Here is a 25667-nt window from a genome sequence, read left to right on the forward strand (position 1 = left end):
GACGGGTACATTGATGGACAAGCCGTCCTCAGGGACGGGTAAAATTTCTGAGTTTTTTCAAGCCCTGCTTTACACTTTGCCATCAATGCACTTTGTCTGTAACATTGTATCATTAAAAAGAGCTCTCTAAATTAGATCATCAAACAAATATTTCAAATACATTTTAACCACTTCCCTTATTGAAACCACTTCCCATTTTGAAAAAAAAAAAGCAAAAAATAAATTTAATTTTTTATTTTATTACTAAATACAAGAAACTAAAACAAAACAAAATGTACAAGTTTTAAGTTAAAAATTTAATTTCTTTTTTTGTGTAAAGAACCTTTATTTTAAAATCAGTTTACTATCCCGAGCAAATGAAAAAAGTTAAATATTAGTTTTTGTTTGATAGTTCTTAAAACAAGGGACAATACAAAATGGTAGCTTTCAAACGTCAGTGAAGGAATACACAATTTTTTTTAACTCTTATTGCTATGTAAATTCAGCAACCATCGTACATACAATCGCACAAAACACGTGTGCAGTTCCACAATCCAATAGCAAAACTTCCAAATAAACCTTGGCAAACTTCCGACTTGTGTTTTTTGCTTCCTACCGAGTAAAAACGTGATAAAACAAAAAGTACAGACAAATTCTGCAACGCCCGAGTATTCTCGGGATGATAAATATTTGCAATATATACATACCCTAGTTATCTCGTGATGATAAATATTTGCAATATATACATACCCGAGTTATCTCGTGATGATAACTATTTGCAATATATACATACCCGAGTTATCTCGTGATGATAAATATTTGCAATATATACATACCCGAGTTATCTCGTGATGATAAATATTTGCAATATATACATACCCGAGTTATCTCGTGATGATAGATATTTGCAATATATACATACCCGAGTTATCTCGTGATGATAAATATTTGCAATACATACATACCCGAGTTATCTCGTGATGATAACTATTTGCAATATATACATACCCTAGTTAACTCGGGATAATCAGGAAAGCGGTTAATCTACTTATTTGTTTTGTTTTGATAGTTTTTCATATTGACCTTTATCGCATTTAGTGCACATGTTTGCCCGGTTGCTGGGAGAGATTTCAACGGTCTCTCCTAAATGTTTTCTTCAACACGAAGAGTCTTAAAAGCGGTGGTAAAGAGAGGCTGCCACTACATGGAGGTGGTTTTTCTGGGAGGTTTCACTGTATTAATTGCTTTGGGGGCTAGTTTTTATTGACAGGGAGATCTTCTTTTTGTCCACAGGATACCAGGAGGAAAAGCTCCTCGATTCCCTAAGAAGCCAGCCATCAAACACGAAGGTGAATCTCTGGTGCTGGAAGTGCAGCTGGAGGCTCACCCATTCCCAAAGATCTGCTGGTTTCTTGGAACCACTGAAGTGAAAGAAGGACCTCGACACAAAATTAAGAAGAAGGAACTCTCAAAAGACACCTACCTGTTGTCACTGGAAATACTCGTACGTTGAATATTTAACAATTTCTCTTATGTTATCAAATAATCAGGAAAGATTATATCAGAAAAAAGTTTTTAAAAAAAAAAAAACTCATTTTGTTTTTCTGAGTACAATAATAATTATAATATGAGTTCTTTGTACTCTAATTCTTTATAATTTACATTAAAAAAAAGGTAAACTTTTATTAGAATTCGTTATATATGTTTGATATACAGTCTGGCCAAATTACTAGACGCACTATAAGATTCTATGGAAAATCTTAATTATCAGGTTATACTATTATACAGCTTTATTGCTTTTATCCGACTGATTGCTCTTGTTTACGTTACTGTATCAATTTGTTAAATTAGATGATAGATAATATTAATTCGACGATTGGGTAAATATAACGATATATTATATAAATATAGAATAGTTATTATACCAGATATTATTTTAGTATAGTATAATAATTAGACTAAATCATTCGCCGCACTGTAATGTTTTAATAATTGCATGTTTTACACGAGTTTATCGGCAATACTTTTATAGTTAAACATACACGTTATAGGTTTTTATTTGGGAGATTTTTTATATACTTCCCATTTGTATATATTTTTAACGTATATATTTTAAGTTAACCAATTGATACACGAACATAAACAAGTTTAAACAGGTTTCAGCCTCGTAAAAACCATTATGCTGTAGAGTATCCCCTGTATAATTAAGATTTTACATAAAATCTTAAGCATTGCGTCTAATGATTTAGCCAGAGACTGTAAACGAGTTAGAGACCATATGCTACGCTTCACTTGTCTTATGATGTTTTAACTAAAATAAAATAAAATTTATTTTGTATTAGTATATTGCAAACGTAAAAAGTTTTGAATAATTTTAACTCTTAATAGAATATGACTAAACTGTTTTTACTATAGGTTTTATTTAATATCATTATCTCTTTAAAGTAGCATCCAACTTGTTTACGTAGGTATGTTTTGCGCATAGTAGTTACTACCAAAACATTTCTCTACAGATCATGCGCAGAGCACGCGTAAGTAAACGTGCGGGATTCTATGCAGAAGCTTACAATCTATGTTCTTTTTTTCAAGCGGAAAACTTTCTATTTCGTAAGTTTGTAGTGCAAAATGTACTCTCAATATACAGCATATTCTCAATGTGTCAAAGATGAAGGGACTATAAAAAATTTTCGAGATGACAAGTTTTCGAGATAGCAAATTCAGAACTAAATATGTTCTAAAATGTAGAATCCGGAGTTCCGACGGACCCTCGGTCACGGAAACCACAGAACCGTCACCCAGACGACGCGAGTTAAGTTTCTCCACATAAGTCAGAATGTTAATCAACGTGAAGTTTATTAAATACAACTCCGTATCGCTCAACGAATTATAATTCTTTCACGTATACGTCTTATACTTAATCCTACCTCGTAATAAGCAGATAATCACTCGAACATGGTCAATACAGTGGTTCCGACCCCGTGACTGACGAAACCCCTGCTTCAGTGGAAGAAGATTTTTTATTCATGTATTTTATTGTAACGGTGATACATTTTTGTTTTGTGTACACGGCAGCTTCTATGCATAATTAGTTTGCAATATATAATGGAAGAATCGAACTCTTTATGAACGAATCTTTTTGTAAGAATATAGAATGAGTTACTTAAAAGAATTGATTCTTGACGGTCTTGGCTGACTCTAAATAGAATGGAAAGAGAAGCTGCAAGCGTAAACAAATACCACGTTTCAACAACCAATCAGGATCGAGATACCCACTCTACGTCACTTGCAGGTATCCCATTGGGTCATCAAATTATTAAATCACCGGAAATAATCTATTCCTGGGCCGATCTGAATGCAGACTTCGACAAAACTTGCAAGACGTTACATTATAAGACATTAAATGAGGTAGTTAAACACTAGAAAGACTGAAACTTAGTATGTACCTATATTGCCCAAAAGCAGTCAAAATGAATTTTTAATATTTTTTTACATTACTTGCAGTTATATAACAAGTTATTAGTAAATATTAACAGTAAAAAAATTATGTGTTGTACAAAAAGTCACAATATTCTAAGAAATTGTGTCATTATATACATCATTTTTTTTCTAATTGAAATTAAAATGCAGTCAAAATGACCTTTTTGGGAAATCTAGTGTTAATTAAAAGTACCTCCTCATATGCGCACGAACAGCACAAATAATTGGAAGGTATCTTTTGAGGTGCTGCTATAGGTTGATCAGCAATTCTCGATTCGTACGATTCCTCCCGTTTGTAATCCCTGTACTGAATCCTGTATGTAATTCATGTTATTTCAAAAAATAAATTCAAACATTTTAGGATCCATCACCAGAGGATGGAGGGACCTACAAGTGTAATGCCGTGAACGAGCTCGGAGACAGCAATGCAAACATCGTTCTGAATCTTCAGGGTAAGTCATCGATTAACGCATATAATAAAGTGATAATTTCCTTTTATCATTGTGTAACAGCTTTGTTCGCACGAAATCTGATTCATAGTAGTATTAATTCTTGTGTGTATTTACTAAAAAATCTACTTGTATCAAATTGTAGGTGCCGAAGAAGGCCCTTCCTTTACGCAGAAACCAAAAATCATTCCAAAAGAGAATGGGAAACTTATTCTAATGGAATGCCATGTGAAATCCAAATCAGCCCTTAAGGTCACGTGGTACCAGGGAAACAAAGTTGTACAAGAATCGATTCGCTTCAAAAGCTCAATCGTTGAACTACGTGGCAATGAGTACAAAGTTGCACTTGAAATCAGAGTAAGTACACCAGACTTGGCATGATTATTGCAGATAAAACGAAAAGACGAATCTAGAATGCTATCAACTCGGAAAATTAAAGCAACTTCCTTCAAATTGTTTAATATTGCAACCAATGTATATTTATTGGGAATTATTTTCTAAGGTAATCTTGTGTATATTGAAATTATACTCGATCAATTTTATTAGTAAGTCTTTAAACACCTTTAATAAAGTATATATTTTTGAAATTTAGCGTGTATGCGGATGGATAAAGCAAGACTGATTTGAAAAATACGTAGCCATTGTGATGCAGTAATTATAAACTTGGTATTACATACCAGGACTGAGAATGGTAGGAAAACCGATAGCCGTCGTACGCCGCTGGGGGCGCTTTTCTGTTGTAAATATCAAGTTTGAGCGCCTTTGTAATTGTTCGATTTATTATGTAAATTATCTCACTTTTAGGTAAATTTTACATTGTCTAGAAATTATTGTCGAAAATTTCCTTCAAATAGGCTCCTTAATTGATGGTTTAACGTTTTGACGATTTTCTTGACACGTTTGCTGAGTTAGTCACCAAATGGTTGAATTACAACAAAACTAGCATTTTTGAAACTATTTGCATGCGATTATCGGTAATATGAATTTTTTTAAAAAAAACATAGATCCAAGGACGCATGATGAAAGTTCTTGCAATCAGTTTTGTAATTCAAGGCTCAGGGGCTAAAGCGTTCGCACCCCGCTCACAACAACCGCAGTGCTGACGTAAAATATTATCTGTGGTTGACGGATCATGGATTAGGGCTAACCGTGGGAGGTTTCTGTGGAGGTTCAATAAGGTCCTCAATGAAGGCAAATTTCAGCCACTACTTGATCCAGAAGTTCCCGGGTCTTCTAAATTGAGTTAAAAATTAAAATGCTATAAAATTAAACATTGGTAGCGGTAAACTCAAGGAATTGGGTCGGTTGTTCAGGGACGGTTATAAAATGCTTAAGGCAAGACCTAACTTCTAGCTCATTTTGCCAGATGTTGTACTAAATCTCAGCGTGTATATGCTTTTTTTTCTCAGATATTTTATTTATTTAACGTCAAACAATTTTTAACAAAGTCCTCTTTATTTGTAATCATTTAGTTCTTTAAGGTGTTTCAAAACAGGGACATACGTCTTAATCTGTCATAGCATATTTCATGTTTGCCCTTCGAACCATTGTAACCTATCTAAATATGTTAAAATCTGACCATCATATCAAACCCCATGCATTACTCTAAAGTTCTTTTTGTTAAATGAAGCATTTTTTCGTATACATAGAATACTTATGATGCTTACTGTTATTGCAGGATCCAACCTCAAAAGATGGCGGAGCTTATAAATGCAATATTATGAACGATGAAGGAGAGATTAATGCTAACCTCAGCCTAAACATCGAAGGTCAGTAAATAAAGTTGTTTAATTTAAATATCGTCTAGCTTTGAAATTTGACAAAAGTTATTATTATTTTATATGATTTAGGAATTTTTTAAATTCCAATAGTAAAAAAAATTCAAAATTTTTAATTGATTATTTTTTATTATTTTTTTTTGATTGTTGGATATCGAGAATTGAGCTAATAGAGATCCTATTTTAGGTTCAAAATCTGAAGCAAATAAATAAAAACTATTTAACATATAAAATGTGTTAAACTAAGAATGTGTTTTATAGGGAAAAAATATCATTATTAGTTTATATCTCAATATTATTAGACCTAAAGTTATTCAAAGTAAAATTTTTAGGTTACTCTGCATTATGAAAGTGAGTTATAATTAACTTCTGCATGTGTAGCATGTTAAAAGAAATGCACCATGAAGCATAAATTATATGTTAAATCACAGTTGAATCATTAATATGTTGAATTAATTCTTTAGGAATTGATTACACAAATCTCTTAAAATGTGAGGGGTGGCTTCTCACAGAAAAAAAGAAACATTTTTCATTTAACTTATATTTTTCGTTTTACACTTCAAATCAGAAATAGTTAATGATGTCAATGTTCTTGATTATTTCATAAGCAACTTACAACACACAAAATGATTTCTTTTACAGTTCTATTTAGAAAAATATAAAATACTAACTTCGGCAGTAAAACTGGAAACGCTCAAAGATACAAAATGTGTAAATATATTAATGCTCAGAAATAAATGAATATAAACTCACAGCCATTTTGTTTCTTTTCCACAAATAAGTTAAAAAAAGCAAAACAAACTGTTATCAAGACAACTTAATTTTATGAACTAGATCAGAGTTAAAAATTAATCAGAGTAGAATTCTCAACGTCATGAATAAATCACAGCATAGAAAATATATGTATTTGCATCTCTTTTAACTAAACAAAATGCACAAGCAAACTAATGCTTTATAAACACTCTTTTGATTAAAAAATCTTGAATCTATGAATGTCAAAATGGAATTGATTTCTAAGTACTACTCATATTTTTAAAATGCTGATTTACATTTAAACTAAGTGAATACTTCGACCCATTTAATTTTCTTTAAAAAAGAAAAAAAAACTTTTATAATCCATATATTAGGTATTATATTATCCATTATATAATACCTAATTAGGTATTTTATAATCCATATATTAGTATTTAATTATAATTATACATTATTATAATTATACATTAGGTATATTCCATAATTATACATTAGGTATTGAGTTCAATGTTGTTGACAAACTTTAAACCAGCGAAGATAGAAATTTATGCAATGTTCGCTTGTAGTATTTTCCAGGAAACAATTTTTTTTCAACAACCCATATGCTGCAGAGTTTCTGGGATAATTATTGAATCGTTTTCAGGTGATAGAATTGAGGGAGATGCTCCCACATTTGTGGAGAAACCCAAGATTATATCCGAAGATGATGGAAAACGCATCATCATGGAATGTAAAGTGAAAGCTAGTCCTAAACCAACAATCACGTGGTACCTGGATAATGTCGTCATCAAGGAAACAAACAGAATAGTACAGACTGTAAAACAAGACAAAGACGTCTACCTCATTAGACTCGAGCTCAAGGTAACTATCAAACCATTATGCAAATTATTATTATTAGTATTAATTAAGTATTAGTCTTAATTTTCTTTTTTGTATTGATATTAAATGATGTTATTGCAGAGTCCAGAATTGACCGATGCTGGATTGTACAAATGTAATGTAGCAAATGTTGCTGGTGAGAGTAACGCTAATCTGACGCTCAATATTGAACGTAAGTATTATTCAGTTTTATAATCTATTTTCTATCATATATAACTTCCCATATTTTTGCGTAGTTTTATTATAAGATCAGATGTCGAGTGCCTGTCTCTTGCTTGTTTATACTTACTGACTTCGAGCTTTGAAAGAAAGTTATAACAAGTAGCTTCATAATTACCTCATTCGGAGTTGCGAAAAAAAATGATACTGAAATTATTTACCGCATTTGGCGAAGTTTGTCTTTAATCTGACTTTCTCAAAATTAAGTTAACTGCATCAAGCTATTTTTGTTATTATTACTCTTTATTTTCTTTTTCTTATTATTAAGTCAAGGGGCCATGCGAAAAGTTGCCAAATTTATTAACTTAGTCAAGCTATTTTTATTATTACTCTTTTTCTTTTCTTATTGTTAAGTCAAGAAACCATGCGAAAGTGGTTTAATTTAATAACTTAGTCAAGCTATTTATATTATTATTCTTTTTCTTCTTATTATTTTTAAGACAAGGAACCACGCGAAAGTTGCCTAATTTAATAACTTAGTCAAACTATTTTTATTATTATTATTATTTTTCTTCTTCAGTCAAGGAACCACACGAAGTTGCCTAATTTAATAACTCAGTCAAGCTATTTTTATTATCATTACTCTTCTTATAATTATTATCATTGTTAACTTGTCAAGGAACCATGTGAAAATGATGTAATTTAATAACTTACTGGTTCAGCGTTTTAGAGAGAAAAAAAATATTTTTAAATTTTAATAAAAATGTAATTATTTAGATCTTAATATAAGTAAAAATATTTTTAAATCCTAAAAATTGTCTATTTTCTTAGCAAAAAAACTAATGTTTCATAAAATTAAATATTTTTTTTTTTGGCATAAATAACTTAATCTAAAAACTAGTTCTTCAAATAACACTTTTTCTTCAAACTAGTATAATCCAATTTCTTATAAAAATGTTCTAGTACGAGAGTTGCTGAAACCATGTTGTCGCAGAGAGGAAAAGTGTGAAGAAGGGGGAAATTGTGTTACCGTGAGACACCTATCTACGAAGAGTATAGATAACCATAATGTTATTCTCTTTCAGTTGCTCCTGTGATACGGGAAAAGCCGAGGGTGATTCGTCGCGAGAGGGAGGAGAAAGTGATTATCGAATGCCACGTCAAATCGAATGCTCAACCCGAGTGTGTATGGTTCAAGGAGAACTCTATGGTTAAGCAGGATGCTAAGCATAAGATTGAAATAAGGAAGGTCGAAAAAGGCGAATATGCTGTGAAGCTGGAGATTGACAAGCCATCTATTTTGGATAAAGGTCTGTATAAGTTGCAGGCCAAGAACGAGAAGGGCGTCATAGCCTCCGAAGCAATCAAAGTTTCTTTGGAAGGTGAGTGTTTGTACATATTCTATGAGACTTTTTTCAAATTTCATTTATACATTTTAATAAATTTAAGATTACTTTTCTTAAGTTATTTTTATTTGTTTGGAATAAATAATGAAATATAACTACGAGTGTTTTTAATTCTTAAGTCTTCCAGATTCGTATATTTTACTAATAATCATCGTAGATAACGGCTATTGGCTTGAAAGAGTTTCCAGGATAGCATACTTCATTGGGAAAAGTTATAACTTATTACTATAATCGAGTTTTATCTTTTCAATGAAATTGTATGCAATTTTGTGATTAGTTATTATTCAAATTACAATTGCTGATTTCACGTTTAATCATAATTATTTGCAATCGTAAATCATTGTTATTTATAATCACTATTTAATGTTAGTTGTAATTGTGATTACAATTATAATGGTTATTGAGGCTGTTTATCATAGTTAAAATCAAAATCGTTAGTAGTTGTAATAATCATTACAAGTAATGAGCTACTTGTAAGCAAAAAATTATACCAAACTCTTTATGACAGGTTACAAATTTTTAAAACATGGTCATTCAAGCATTTATGGTTCTTTTTGTAAATATAAATATTTTTTTCTAATTAGATGAAACCAAGGAAGAAGAGGAGGAAAAAAAGAAGAAAGATACGAAAAAGATAGAAGAAAAGAAAGAGGAGAAGAAAACAACCGAAAAGAAAACGCTAGAGAAAAAAGAAGAACAAAAAGAAGTTGTCAAAAAAGTCACAGATAAAAAGGAAGAACAAGTAACAAAGAAAACTGTAGAGAGAAAAGACCAGGAAGAAATAAGAAAAACAACTGAGAAAAAGGAAGGAAAAGAAATTTCTAAAGTGCAAGAAAAGAAAGAAGAACAAGTTAAGACAACATTTGATAAAAAAGAAGAACAAAAGGAAATTAAGAAAACATTCGATAAGAGAGAAGAATCTAGTGAAGTAAGGAAGACATTAGACAAGAAAGAAGAACAAAGAGAAGTGAGAAAGACTACAGAGAAAAAAGAAGAGCAGAAAGAGTTAAGAAAAACGGTTGATAAAAAAGAAGAACAAAAAGAATTAGTCACCAAAAAGCAGTTAGAATCGAAAGACGAAAGAAGAGATAGTCTTCAAAAGAAGGATGATGTATCTAAGAGACAAATTGGAACGAAACAGGAAGAAATTAAAAAACAGGAAGAAATTAAAAAACAGGAAGAAATTAAAAAACAGGAGCAAATTAAGAAACAGGAAGAAATTAAGAAGCAGGAAGAAACTAAGACGCAAGCTGCTAAGACGGAATTGCAAAGGAAAGAAGTAAATGAAAAAACTTCAAGACTTGACCAAAAGGAGGCAACAAAACCAGAGTCTAAACCTGCAGAAGAGCCTAAAACATTTGGCTTAAAGAAACCTCTTTCTAAAACTGAAACTGAAGAACCAGGCAAAGCGCCAGCAAAAAGGACTTTTAAAAAGCCAGCTCCTGGGGAAGCACCTAAGGAAGAATTAGGAAAAATTGTTTTGAAGTAAGCATTGAAACCTATATTCTGTTTCAAAAAAGTTCAGGGAATATATATACGGTTTTTGACTTAAACCGTTGAATGTTGACAATCATTATAGTAGCTTTGGTAAATCTCCGAAATATATACTTGGTCTAATTAAGTGCCACTGTTTGATATACATTTGCCCGGTATGCCCTACATCAATCTTTTATGAAGGTTCAGTGCCACTGCCCAGTATGCATTTCACCGGCACTCCGAATACTTTTGTTTCTCCTAATCTGTCCTCAGCAGATATTAAAATAGCCAATAAATATTATAATAATCAACGAATAATTTAATATCAAATCTGATATGACAAATATTTCAGACATTCACCAGAATGACTACGTGATTGTTGACATCCACTGGTGAAAGTCGACATTCTCCAGCTTTCGGTCATTCACAATAACATATATATAATGCAGAAAGATTATAATTTTACTATAAATCAAATATTTCATTGAGTCAAAAAATTAAATTATATCATATAAGTTACATATCATATTTTTATTTCGCTTCATATTTCACTTAGACTTTTGACCCTGAAAATAAGGAATATTGTAACAGTAATGTTAAAAATTCGGTCCCAATAGTTTAGTAAAGCGTAGTCAATAATCTAGTCTCTTTAATCTTAATTCAAGTTTTGGGACTTTGTTCACATATTACGCCAACTAAAACATTTTTGTCTATAATTTTAAAACTAGATTTTAAAAGTAATTTAATATGAAAATAATATTTTTCGAATAATCTTTTTATTAGCAATTTTTTAGTTTGTAGAAATATGTCAAATTTCCAGCTGTTAGGTATATAAATTATGTATAATAGGTGGTACTAATTAATGATAAATAATTAGGTAGGTATTTTCTTAAATAAAAACTTTATTGCACGAGAAAATTTTACGAGAAATGAACTTGTGAAAGTTTTATTAATTTTAAACATTTTTCGTCCTGCGAAAGAATAAATACTTTCGAAAGTAATGTATCAAAGTACAACGTCTAACATTTTTCAGGTACAGAAGATTGATAAAAGTTTCTCGTTTTTTTTTTTATTCTAAGTATTATTTTATTTTTTTATTCTATTTTTTTTATTCTAATTTATTTTTTTTATTCTATTTTTTTTATTCTATTTTTATTCTAATTTTTTTTATTCTAATTTTTTCTTATTTTTTATTCTAATTCTTCTCAAACTATCTTTTTTTTCAAGCTTTGCAAAAATTAAAATATAGCTAAAATTTTACTTATAGAAAACATATTTATGCTTTCATGCAGTTATGCAGTTATATACTATGCAGTTTATAAGATATTATGCAGTTTAGTAGAAAACAGTGTTAATTATGAGTAAATTAAGTTATATAAACAGTTTTTATATTTAATTAAATTACGTTTTTAGTTTCTGTGCTACAATAGTAGGAATCTTGTAAATGCAATATACAAAAAATGAGTTTTTAAATTATTTGTTTCGTGAAATTTTGAACTCTGTTTTTACTAGAAATACCAAAAATGGGTCAATTCTGGAGTTAAAGACTAGTTGTTCCTTTAATTTGTATGGTATTAAAAATATGGGAAAAGATACTACAAACAGACAATGCTTTGAGAACCGGTTTTATGCATAATTTGCTCATTTTTTAAAAGGTCTTTTGTTTACCAATTAATTAATTATACCTTTGTTCATTGGAAGAAATTAAGAGAATTTGCTGAATTGGTCGATTATCTCTAGAGCTACTGGATCGATTTTAATGACAATTGATATGTACATACATTGATACAATACAAAACAAATAATTATTCCACAATTGTAATACATATGCATGATCTTGCATACCACTCGTTGTAGTCTGAAGGTATGAAACAGAGCGGTTGCAGAATAAATAAAAAAATGGGCTAATAGGGGGTATTGTCCCCTTTACCAATATACAGCCCTTGCAGCGAGATTTCATTCTTGAAATAAGACAGCTTATCATTTCCTGTGGCAATTGGCCTCAATTGTCATACCTTCCAACCCCAACGAGCGTTGCGCACCATCATGCGTGTGTTTTACAATTGTTGAATGGTTATTTGTTTTGTATCGTATCAATGTGTATGTACAGATCAAATTTCATTAAAATCGGTCCAGTAGTTTTAGAGATAATCAACCAAGTCTGCAAATTCTCTCAACTTCTTGCACCAGTGCTCATTTTCTTTTCTCAATTTTCAAAACTCATTTTCTTATGTACCTTTAAATAATTTTAAAATGGCGCTTTTTTATTTCGTTATTTGATTGTGCAAAGTGTTTAATACCTGAACAAAATAATTCTTGTGAAAAGTGCTCTCATAATGTTTATTGTTTACATTATTAAATGCTTTGACTTTTATTTTCGAAGGAAACGAGTGGGAGAGCCTCCAAAAATCACGAAACCTTTAGAAGCGAAGGTAAGTGGTCGCAGAATCAGTTTCGTATTTATATCAAAATTTACAAGAATGATTTAACTGAAATTTATCCGCAGGTTGTTGATATTGGAAAATCAGCTGAATTTGTGTGTGAAGTTGAATCAAAAGAAAGAGCCAGCGTGACGTGGTACAAGTAAGTTAAATTTGGCATTGCTCTCTATGATAAGATATTTAACGATCACGAAGGCAAATTTCACATTTGATATATATGTATAACGATCACAAAAACAAAAGCAAATTAGGCATACAAAACTGATATCCAATTTAGAATGTAGCAGAACACTTTAAATTCAAAGCTGTAGATTTAAAAAAAAAGCAGTAATTGCAATTTTTGGAGTTTTTTTTTTCTTTTCAAAAATATTGTGTGTGTAATAATTGGGTACTTGCACTTCAAGAACATCACAATACCACACGTGACCTATGACGTCAGAGCCAGCTGATCGTTTATAAGCAAAATGGCGTGTTAAAGTTGAGCTAAGTTTCTTCACATATGTTAAAACGTTAATTAATTAACGTGAAGTAAACAAAATTCAGAGCCGTATCGTGCATCAAAATTGTCTAAATATAATTCTTTTTTATTCTACTCCTTTTACTTAACTTAGATTTATTATTCGTTCATGTATTTTATTGTAAAAGTGAAATATTTTTGCTTTATGTACCTGGCAACTTCGATACATAATTAGTTTGGTTATATTCAACGTGGTTTCGTGTCTGTCTTTGTGTTAAGTAAGAAATATGTAGTGAAAGAATTGAAATCTTTGTGAAAGAATATAGAATGAGTCATTTAAGAGAATTGATACTTGACGGGTTTGGCTTACTCGAAATAGAGTGGAAAAAAAGGAGTTGCTAATGTAAGCAAATGCCATGTTTCAACAACCAATCAGGATCGAGATATTCACACTACGTCACTTGAAGGTATAAAATTAAACTATAAAAAATGTTCTTCCCTTTATATTTTAGCCAAGAATGTACGTGTGTTTATAATTTGAATTATCACAAACTATGACTTGAAAAACAATTTAACTGAAAAAAATCAATTATAAAGATTTTAACTTAACAACAATAGCTACTTCAGAAACGTTGAAATAAGGAAATCATGTATGTATGGTCAATGGCTCAATGACGAATTTGTCAGTTTTAATAATCATCTAACCAAATGTCGTCAAACACGAGGTGATCGAGCCGTGTATCCAATGGCACCCCATATCATTACTGCAAGTGATTAACCAGTATGATGATGTCGTATGCAAGCTGCCTATAGGCAGCCGATGTCGCCAAGATGTCGCCAAGCATGGATGCGTCCATCGTGATGCTGTGTACAGAACTTGGATTCGTCTGAAAATACGATGTCGTGCCATTCCTGCTTCCAGGTTCGTCGTTGATCACACCATTGGAGGCGCTGTTATGCAGATTCAAGAGTAACCGAAGCCATGCTGACAGTCTATGCTGCAAACATCACCGAACTGTTCGTGCAGACACATATTGTCTTGCAAATGACCTTATTTGTTGAATCAGGATTCGTGACGTAGCTGTACGATAACATGTCTATCTTCTCGGCTGTTAATGATGGAGGGCCGCTGAGATCCTGCAAGGCGTTCTATATGACTGTCATGAATCCACCGATTCCATATTCTGCTCATGGGGCAGTCATGGGATCTTAACCAACGCGAGCAGAAATATTTCGGAATGATAAACTGCAATTACGGTAAGGCCGCAATTCGACCTCGATCAAACTCAGACACGTGCTGGTAGGCATTTTACCTTCTTACACGAGGCATAACAAAAACTTTTTTTACCCAAGGAACGCTCAAATTCAATTTCTGTATAAGAAACTTACAGTCAAATCTCTTCTTTTATACACATTGTAGGTGCCGCTGCCGTCGCCAAATTGCATGAATGCGCTGATAAGCTAATCATTTGCATACAACATGTTTTATCCGTCCTTCAAATTTCACGTTCGTCGTGCGTTGCCTTCTTGGTGCAGCAGTTTTAATGGCCCGTAGTGTATTTGTTCTTTGGCTGTCACTTGGTTAACAATTAACCTCGCAACGTCACGAAATAAAAAGCTGACTAGTTGTCCATCGGTAGTGTGAAGAGGATCGAGCCCCTTAGTATACTTAGCATAATCCGTTCCATAATACACTTATAATCTATAGTATATGATTCGTAGTATAATCCACAGGCGCCACTTCTATAAATATTGCTCAAATTCATACTCAAACGAAAAAAAGTTTGTCTTTAAAAATCGTGTTGCATATGTTGAAAGTAGAAGATCGTGAACCTATTACATTATAGTTCGTTAATAAAAAAACAATGTATTTTCTGTTTTCAGGAATAAGCACGTTATTGATGAGCCGATGTCTTATAAAATGAATTTCGACGGTAAGAAGGCATCCATTTTTATGCAGAGAACCACAGCTTCATTCAACGGCGTCTACTGTTGCGAAGTCTCCAACTCGTTCGGAAAAGTGGAGACAGAAGCAACCCTATTCATTAAAGGTTATTTTATTTTTAAGACTTTTGTTAGAGATAATAGATTCAAAATTGTCCGAAACAGGAATTGACTTTAAAAAAAAAAACTTTTTATATAACTTGTTAATTAAAAAAATAATGAGTCATCAATATTTTTCTCTTGATAAGTTCTTAGTATTATGTCATGTTTCAGTAAAATATCTGTTAAAAATGAAACTTAAACGAGTAAAATTTTAACTAAAAGAGTAAATTATTGATAATTTTATCAAAAATTGGACTGGACAAAGATTCTTTTTATTATTATTTTTTTATTAACATATTTCGTATTACTTAAATATTTTTAACTTAGTAAACTAAAAAGTGTACTTTTATTAAGTTTTAATTAACACAACGGAATCTTGCCATCTTTGTGACGGAATTTCGATGTATGTATGTTAGAGTCAAAGGAATTTGTAGTCACGCATTAAAATACTTTCCGACTAGCTAGAACACTCAAATCCCCGGATGGAAGCTCCGTGATCAGTGTCAATGCTGGATTCAACCCTTTTGCCGATCGTTTCCTGCAGAATTCATAGCGATGCAAAGAATTTAGGGTCGTCCAAAATTTTCTAACCTGATTAAAACTAGCAAGAGCTCTCAAAATTCAACTGAAGCTCTATGCTAATTGCAATATTATTTGCAATAATTTCACGAATGGTGCAATCAGCATCGTGAAATTATGAGTGAAAGAAATTTAACACCTGTTATTTCCGACCATTTTCTACTTTGTTAGATTTCTCGGATTATAAAGGTACCTTGACGACAATCCAAGTTTCACCCATTTTCTGATCACTACAATCAGAATTTATCACCATATTATTGCAAAGTTAATTGATCACTGGTAAAATTTTCAACCATTTTCCGAACAAAAAGTGTTTGAACCTCCACTAGAGCTCCAAGCCTGATGATAAAATAAACAGATAATTATTTCCTGTCAATTTTTCCACAAGCAGAATTTATCACAGTATTATTACTTTATGAAGTTTATTATCAATCAAAGTTTCAATTACTGTCCGATTAGCTAGAGTGCCTTTATTATAAATTGAGCTCTATACTGAATGGTATCTCAAGTTTCAATCATTTTCTGATCATTACTTGCAGATTTTATAGCAATAATTTTACCTCTCAATTGAATTTCCAAATATTGACTAGTTAGAGTCGAAAAGTGACTTACACTGCGTCTGTGTGTTCTGTCTGGCAGTTGCTGTCTAACCCTTCAGTAAAACATCTAGTTCGTTGAGTAATCGTCGTCTAACTCTTTAGAAGAATAAGTACAGGGCACGAAATAAAAAACGAACTACCCTTAATAACTCCTAAAAACTAGATTGTTTAACATACAAAATATGTAACACGCAAAATGTGTAACATACAAAATGTGTTTTGTAGTTCCAAAAAATGTACAAATTATGTTTTGATCTTCACAACTATACAAAAATATAATTAATAAATATATCGAATTTTAATAAAACATTAATGATATGGAAATTAGAGGTAAAAGTTCAACAATATGCTTTCTATAAAAATTAAAAAATAAAATAAATTTATGTTTTTATTTATATTTTAATTTTTTAGAACCGGGTATGAAAATGCCGGACCTGAAAGACTTAGAAGTTCGTAAAATTGCACCTCTAGAACCAGTAGTAAGTAGAATTTTTAGCATCTAATGTAATTTCTTTTCATTTTTATTCATTCGCAGCTCATATTGATAGGATGACTGTAAGTCTCAAGTTTTTTAAATTTGAATGGTATATAGTTTATACTATGTTAAAAATGATTGAGGTAATAAAAGCATTTAGTTCAAAAAATAATTTATAGACGCTGAATAGGATTTCATTATCCAATGCGTACGAGGGTTGCTATTTATATTTCAGGCCTTGGCAACAGTAAGTGTTGCTAGGCGACCGCAGACGATTTTAATCGAAAGTTTGATATTTTTAAACATAAATTCAGCAGACGATTTACCATTATAGCTTCATTTGTGTTGTTGACAGTAAATTGAAAAGTTCTTCTCTTTCAAAAAATGGAATTGAATCGTGAACATTTTCGTGCCATTATTTTTCATAGCTTTCGACGTGGATTGTCAAGACAAGAGTGCTTCGATGAACTTAATTCTTTATTCAGCGATAAAGCGCCATCCTACAGCACTGTAAAAAATTGGTATAACGAATTTAATCGTGGTCGATGTTCGATCCAGGACGAATCCCGTGCAGGTCGTCCAAAATCAGTTGTTGTGCCAGAAAAGATCGATGCTGTGCGTGAACTGATAAAGCAAGATCGTCATGTGACATACCGTGAGATAGAGGCGTCTTTGGACATTAGTATGACTAGCATCAATAAAATATTGCATGAACATTTGAGCGTAAAAAAATTTGTTCGCGTTGGATCCCGCATAATCTGACAAACGCTCAAAAAAAAAAGGCTCGTGTCGATTGGTGCAAGGAAATGTTGGAAAAATACGTTCAAGGTACATCAAAGGCTGTGTATAACATCTACACAGGTGACGAATCATGGATGTATGCATATGAGCCGGAAACAAAACAGCAATCAACTGTATGGGTCTTCCAAGACGAGGCAAAACCAACAAAAGTTGTTCGAGGAAGAAGCACATCGAAACAAATGATTGCCTGTTTCTTCGGCATTAACGGTCATGTGGCAACAGTGGCGTTAGAGCAACGCAGGACGGTCAATTCTGAATGGTACACGACCATTTGTTTGCCAGAAGTCATCGGAGAAATTCGAAAAAAGCAGAAGAACAGGCGAATCATTCTTCATCATGACAATGCGAGCTCTCACACATCGACTCAAACAAAGGCATTTCTGACGGAGTGAAAGATCGAACTGATGGGTCATCCGCCGTACAGCCCTGATTTGGCACCCAATGACTTCTTCTTATTCCCACACATCAAAAATAAATTACGTGGACAACGATTTTCGACCCCCGAAGAAGCGGTTGATGCATTCAAAACGCATGTTTTGGAGTTACCTCTATCGGACTGGAAAAAGTGCTTTGAAAATTGTTTCAAACGCATGCAAAAGTGTATTGATCATCATGGAGAATATTTTGAAAAGCAATAAAACCAATTTCGATCCTACATGTTTGTTTTTTCATTATTAGGCCAGAAATATAAATAGCAACCCTCGTACATCCAAATATTTTCCATAAGTAATTTTGGAAATATAATAAATTGATATTGTGGGATAAATAAATACAACCGAAATCCACGATTTTATTACATTTTACAGTTTTAGGTCACACACGAACTCGAGAATTTAAGGAAGAAAAGTTTTCCAAAATTTTGAACTCTGTTCTTTATTGCAATATCTATAAATTATTTAATTGGTGTATCATAAATTGAAAGCTTAAGAAGGCAAAATTTTTCTTGCTTTCATTTTCGTAGATAGATTCTAGGTAATTGAACTACAATTAAAGTTTTAAGAAAAGAATTTTCCTCATTTTCGTATTTCGTACTTCTACCCGAGGTAGATACTCTGTAATAGAAAATTATAGCTGTAGATTTTGAAGAGGAAAAGTTTTCTGAACTTTTCATTCATTTATTTTAGTTAGCAGATGCCGTTGAATTATACCATCAATTAAAAATTAAAAAAAAAAATTGTTTCTTTGCTATATTTTGGACTTTAATAAGAGTAGGAAGTGGCCCGGTGACTGAGCCCTAAGCATGTACTATAGCCAAGCATGCTTCGCAATCACGTGCTACAGATCCTGGGTTCAAATCTCAGATCGTGCAAGGTTGGCCTTTCATCCCTTCGGTGCGTCGATAGCATGCTAGGGGACTAAACATTAGGGGTTCCACGTTTGCCTGTCCACCTAACGAGAATATCTGCCCCAAGGTCAAGAAAACTGAGATGGGCTCAGTAGGTCTTGGCACCCTATTTTAGTTTAGTTTAGGCCGAAACTACATAACTAAGCCGACATAGATTGAGAACTATAAGAAGAAAATGTTTCGAACTTTTATTATAGTACGCATGAACTATACAATACAGATGTCGTAATTTAAGACATTAATTTAAAATTTGAAATTTATTTTTCAGCCCGTCATTGAGTACGATCAGGCACCCGAAAGGAAAAAGGCTGAAGTGAAGAAAGTTGTCAAAAAGAAAAAGAAAGTTCCTGGTAAAACAGATGCCCCTGAAGAGGAAGAATCCCCCGAGAAGGAAACGACACCACCAGTTCCAGAGATAACTGCAGACGACCAGGGCAAAAAAGGTGGAAGATCTCCAGTCACGATCGTCAAGGAAGCCACACCAGAACCTCCAGTTCGAAAGAACTCTTTGGAACCCCCTGCTCCCGGAAGCAGGAGAGGTTCTGGGAGCAGTCTTATGCCTTTTACGCCACCTGGTGGTGGCCGAAGAGGCTCTATCACATTTGTGGCAGATGAAGTAAGTTTTTCCCTATGAGCAATTTAATTCTGCGTTTAAACATATGTGAATCTTTGTGTTTTGAAAATGAGACGCTATTCATAATTGTGTACATGATAGCAAATGTTCTTTTAACTGAATAACAATGAATTCAAATAATATAAATAATGACATTTTAATTATAAAAAAAAAACTTTGGATTTAAGCATTTTTGAGCACCTGTCAGGGTGCGTAACGTTTTTAAAAATTCCTTATTTTCGTTTTTAAATGACCTTAAAGGTGCTTTTTTTCATTGGCTGTTTTCAAAAAGTGCTTAATTTTCTCTTTTCCGAAACAAAATATTTTATCTTCACCATGTCATGCTGCTAGTGATTAGTTCTTTGTCAAACACCAGTTATTGCCATGTTAAGATCTTTGAAAGTGTATTGCAAATTGTATTGACAGATTGACAAAAAAAAAGCATGCAATTATAAGTTTGAGTTCATTACCCATTTGTTTATTTATATTTCCAGAAAGGCCTATTAACAGATGATAAAGGACAAGTTCAAAAGTTACGACCTGGAGAAGTACTTGAAGTAAGACAAAAAAGAAAAACAAGTACCGACACGCGAAGAGCAAGGTATTTAACATTCTTAACATAATTATTAACTTCTTATCCTAAAATGGTCTGTTTAAAATATTATCTTTAGCCTTCGATTAAGAATCTAATGTTTAAATATCAAATTATTAATATTTATTACGGTTTTATTTAAGCCTTCGCACACACAAGAAGGCAATTTCGAGGCAGAGCTTTATCGTGTCATTATTTAAGGAAAAGTATTCTCGATCATGGTTATTATTATAAATTACAGTTATTATAATAAATTATTCAATGAACATAAATCCTTTAGAAATAATTTTAATACTTAGTATAGTTGTTTAGAAATATAGCTGAGTTTTTTCACATAACTTTCAATTTTTATGGTTTTGTTGCATTTTGGATGAATTATCAAGATTATCTTAATTTTAATTCTACCGATGTTTCAAGAAAAAATAAATACTAAAATCAGTGGCACGACAGTCCATAGAGGAGCAAGGCTCACTGTGCCCATTTCAGTTTTCTTGACCTTGGGCTGTGTTGTGCATGACCTGTTAGGCGGTCAATCAAATGTGGAATCCCCAGTGTTTAGTTCCTAAGCATGCTTGGTGTTCATTTTATCAACCCACTGAAGGGCTGAGTCAACCTTGCCCGGTTCGAGGATCGAACTGGGGAGAACCTGTGGCGCGAGAGAGAGATCGAAACACTACCACTCAGCCACCGGGAGTAAGAAATAAACAGTTTTGGAAAAATGCACATACTACGAAGAAAAAAGAGCCATTCGATTGCAACAAAAATTACTATATTTGCATACTTGATTAATGGAGCCGCGATGGCTCAGCAGATAGAGAATTCGCCTTCCAATGAGGAGAACCGGGTGAATACGCATCCGGCTTGCACCGACCACGGTGCTTACGTGAAATATCCTCATTGGTAGACGGATCATGGGTTAGAGTCCCTTTGCCGTCAGGCTAACCGTAGTGGTTTACCTCTCCATGTGATGCAAATGAGGGTTAGATCCATCAAAAAGTCTTCCACGAAGGCAAATTTCCCCCTATACTTAATCCTGGAGTTCCTTTGTCTTCTGGAATGTGTTCGAAATGACAAGGCTATAGAGTTGAACATGAATGAGAAAACCCAAAAATTGGATCGACTTTTCAATGAGGGTAATAATTATAATAATTGATTAATGTATCACTATTTATTGCAAAATCATTGTCAGCCTTATAGTTTAAGTTTTCTGAATCTCTCTAAAATTTTCTGATCTTTATGTATTCAAATGAAATATTATTATTTTGGAAATATGTAAACATGCTTCATTTAAAGTATTGCGGAAAATTTTCTCCGCAGAAAAATAATTACTCTACTTCGTTACCGGGGATGGAATCCTTGCAGATATTTGTTCTAAAATGAATATCAGTATTTATTTTATAAATTAGGACAAAAAATAATACTGATTATAAAACAAATTATTTTGACAGCAATCAATTGCCACACTTGTAATCATTACAAATTTTGTAATGACTTTATTTTCGTCTGTTTTTCAGTGTTTCTGAAATGGAAGAACGTATTGACAAACCATCCACACCATTGAAACCCACTCCAGGTGACGAAGAATGCCCTCCCACAATAGTCGATTACCAAGAAAATGTCACAGCTGTTGAAGGTACGTTCGTCAATTTATTCGATGTAACCTGGGGTCTATTTAAAGGATCATTCACAAATTATTTTACCGTAAAAACAGGCCATTTGTAAATTTTACTGGATTCTTCATATATTATATAACCGTTGGAATAGGCCCTTCACAAATTCTTTTACCTGGAAAATGACTCTTCAGAAATTATTTTACTACGAAAAAAAACTCATCACCAGTTATTTTACTTAGAAAATGGACCCTTCAGAAATTATTTTACTATGAAAAAAAAACTCATTACTTGTTATTTTACCTAGAAAATGGACCCTTCAGAAATTATTTTACTATGAAAAAACACTCATCACCTGTTATTTTACCTAGAAAATGGACCCTTCATTAATTTTTTTACAATGAAAAAAACACTCATCACTAGTTATTTTACTTAGAAAATGGATCCTTCAGAAATTATTTTACTAAGAAAAAAAACTAATCATTAGTTATTTCATCTTAAAAATGGACACTGCCGAAATTTTTTTACTACGAAAATAGACTCATTACAAATTATTTATTTTATCGTGAAACTGTCCTCTTTACAATATTTTATTAGTATTACAATTCTAAAATGACTCCCCCTATCACCGAAAACGGAATCGATGCATTTTAACGACAATCGTTTTCAAGTCTACCTGACTTATTTTATCGAATAAAAATGGATGATTTCAGTTGTATAAAAATATTAAGTTTTTTGCAATTCGAAAAAAATGGAAAGGAATGAATGGTTTCCATTTTTCTCAAAAAGATTCTTCTTCCCAATACTTAAATCCTTTAACACTCGAATGGTGCCTCTCGGGCACCACTCTAACCTATAAATAACCTAACACTCATGTGTTAATAATTTTACTGCTGAATATTGAGTTAACTCTTTATTTAATAGGTCCCTGCTTTTATATAGTACTTATGTAACTAATGAGTTTTGTCTAAAAAAATGTCTCAAATTTTAGTGGTTGCGTCTGTTTTTTTAACAGTTGAAAGAAGTTGGAGTGCAATGGATTAACAGTGCAACAGTTTCTGTGAATGATCGAAATCGGTGGTTTTTGACTTCCACCAGTGAATGTTGACAATCACATAGTCGCTTTGGTAAATGTCCGAAATATATACTGGGTTTAGTTAAGTGCGACTGCCCGGTATGCCCAACACTGTTGTTTTTTTATGCCCAGTATGCATTTTCCCGGTACTCCGAACACTGCTGTTTCTCCTAATCAGGGGTCTGTTTAGAAGAAATTTGGGTCCGTTAACGAACCCTTCACAAAATATCTTTTCATCAAAATGGACCCTTCACAAAATATTTTAACTTAAAAACGGACCCTTCACAAAATAATTTATCTATTTATCGGACCTTTCACAAATTTTATTATCTTCATTATTGTTTTGTTAATCGAATAAACCCTTCCCAAGAAGTGGAGGGGGGAGAAGACAGATGTAAGCGAACTACATTTTGTCCTCGGCAGACGCTGCTTCCTTTATTCGTCCGAAATGACTATTCTGCGTTCAGCAGTATAGGCTAAATACCAAATATTTGTTGCATCTCTAATTTAGTAGCAGCAATTGCTGTTTATCTTTTAAAATTTAATTTTTTAATTATAATTTTGCAGTGTTGAGCATAATCTTGTATATCTTTACAATTTAAAAACTCCTTGAAAAAGTTTTTTTGCATTAACAGGACCCTATTTGCACACATTCACAAAAGCGGACCCTGGTTGAAAGAATGTGACTTAACGTTTATTTTATATATTCACAAATTCCGAGTCATTTTTTCACAATTTTACGAAAACGGACCCTTCACAAAATGTCTGGACAGACCCCTGCTAATCTATCCTCAGCAGGTATTAAAATATCATTTCGGACATTCATCAAAGTGACTATGTTATGGTTGACATTTATCAGTGAAAGTCGACATTCTCTTGATTTCGACCCTTCACGGTAATGTGGTTTTGAATAATTTCCCTTTGAATACTTTACTGTATATGAGATAATACTATATATGAAATACTTTTAGTAAGAATGATAACATTTGTTTTATCTCTTTTTGTATAGGAGCCACGGCCTACTTGTGTATACAGGTGGAAGGTAACCCCCCTCCTGAGTTCAGATTCTACAAAGGTGAGTCTGAAATATTCGAAGGGGGTCGTTACAAAGTGGTGACAGATGGAGAGACCAATTCCGTCTATTTCTGCATCCGAAAGGCAAAGTCATCTGACGAGGGAAGATACAAGATTGTGGCTTACAACAAACTGGGTGAAGATAGCATTGAACAAAGCTTGTTTGTTTCAGGTATCTATTATACACACACATACCTTTCATGTCTGTCTAAATTAGTTCCAGTTTGAAACATTAATCTAATGGGTTGTTTCAGATGAGAGTGGAATGGATTTTAGAGCGATGTTGAAGAGGAGGTAAATATGAATTGTTTTTTGTCTAATTGTGAAAGAACAAGGGGGTTAAGCCCCTTATTCGCTGCCGCTCGCCAACCCCGATATCACTGTGTAATAATTTCTTGGCGGAAAACAGTTTTTCTACTAAAGTTAAAATTAATCACTTAACATATTATGTACTAAAAGGAATTCTGTTTCTTACATGTGTGCCTTAACTTCCCAAGTATTATTATTTATAAGTATTATAAATATTTAGATCTATGGGTGAACAGAAGTCATTTTTCTAAATAATCATTCTTTAAAATAACATTTATATTGTTATAACATTATGTTATTATAAAACAAATTTCACAACCGTCATTTAATAATTTCGCTTACCAAACGGGCGGGTATATTAAATACTATGATTGCTTGCATCTCAGTGTGCATGAAGCTGATCGTAAAGCTCTAAATCATTTAACAGATCTCTTTAGCTGTCATTTATAACAGTATATTAGTGTTATTTGCACAAAATATATTAATTGTAAAACGGTTATACCACCTTTCCAAATAACTTTCTCTTAATATGTAGCGCAGAAGTGTATAAAAATAATTAAAAAAAATTCTCTTAGTTTTAAACTCTTTCATTAAAAGCGTAGTAATAGCAGTGCAGGGAAGCAACTTTAAATTAGGGATACAAAAATATTTACAGAAAAGAAAAACCTTTATGCTGATGACAACCAAAACAAATTGAGAATGAGATCTAAATCTGAGCTATACTAAGGATAGAAAAAAAAGTTCTTTTTCTGCTTTGAATTTATCGATTTGTTCTACAGAGGATTTTATCCCCCAATCCAAATAACAGGGCAAAAAAAAATTAATACTTTGTGAATTTCTTTTTTTCTTACGGCATCTCAACGAAAGAGATGCTGTTCAGATGGCTTACTTTTGTTCGGTATTTTATCACTGCACTGTGCGTCATAAGACCATTGATCTTTGGCCAAAAGTCAAAAATTAAATTTTCAACTAAAACATGTGTAGGCAGTTTTAATATAGCCAAAATTAAGTATTCATAATCATTCCAAACATTATAATTTACTCTTTGGACCGACAAGAGTACAATGTTATGAAGAATATGTTAAAAGATTTTTTTGAATTGTAACTTTTAAATTTTTATTTCAGAAATATATATAGGAATTTCACTTTACTGTTACAGAGTTATTAGTCTGAAATTATAGTACAATTTTTCAATGTGTTGGATTAGTTAATACTCTTGACAAACTTATAATTAATATCTTGACATTTTACAATGTTTCAATGACTTTTGAAAATTAGTTCCTAAAAGTTCCACG

At 32.3% G+C, this 25667-nt stretch overlaps 1 protein-coding gene across 1 annotated transcript in view; it reads left to right on the plus strand.

Moving 5' to 3' along the window:
* Positions 1–25667, plus strand: part of LOC107453137 (projectin protein bent) — a 307623-nt gene that overhangs the window by 61643 nt on the left and 220313 nt on the right. Inside the window, exons 8-24 of the mRNA XM_087164780.1 lie at positions 1273–1483; positions 3818–3908; positions 4051–4262; positions 5584–5674; positions 7080–7297; positions 7397–7487; positions 8560–8856; positions 9465–10365; positions 12740–12788; positions 12863–12939; positions 15139–15305; positions 16890–16957; positions 19368–19715; positions 20207–20313; positions 21819–21937; positions 23999–24235; positions 24318–24357. Coding sequence (XP_087020906.1) covers positions 1273–1483; positions 3818–3908; positions 4051–4262; positions 5584–5674; positions 7080–7297; positions 7397–7487; positions 8560–8856; positions 9465–10365; positions 12740–12788; positions 12863–12939; positions 15139–15305; positions 16890–16957; positions 19368–19715; positions 20207–20313; positions 21819–21937; positions 23999–24235; positions 24318–24357 — 3324 coding nt within the window. The remainder of the gene's footprint in view (positions 1–1272; positions 1484–3817; positions 3909–4050; positions 4263–5583; positions 5675–7079; positions 7298–7396; positions 7488–8559; positions 8857–9464; positions 10366–12739; positions 12789–12862; positions 12940–15138; positions 15306–16889; positions 16958–19367; positions 19716–20206; positions 20314–21818; positions 21938–23998; positions 24236–24317; positions 24358–25667) is intronic.

Source organism: Parasteatoda tepidariorum, chromosome 5, assembly GCF_982258835.1.
Source record: "Parasteatoda tepidariorum strain Cologne lab strain chromosome 5, Ptep-v5.0, whole genome shotgun sequence".
NCBI lineage: Eukaryota > Metazoa > Arthropoda > Arachnida > Araneae > Theridiidae > Parasteatoda > Parasteatoda tepidariorum.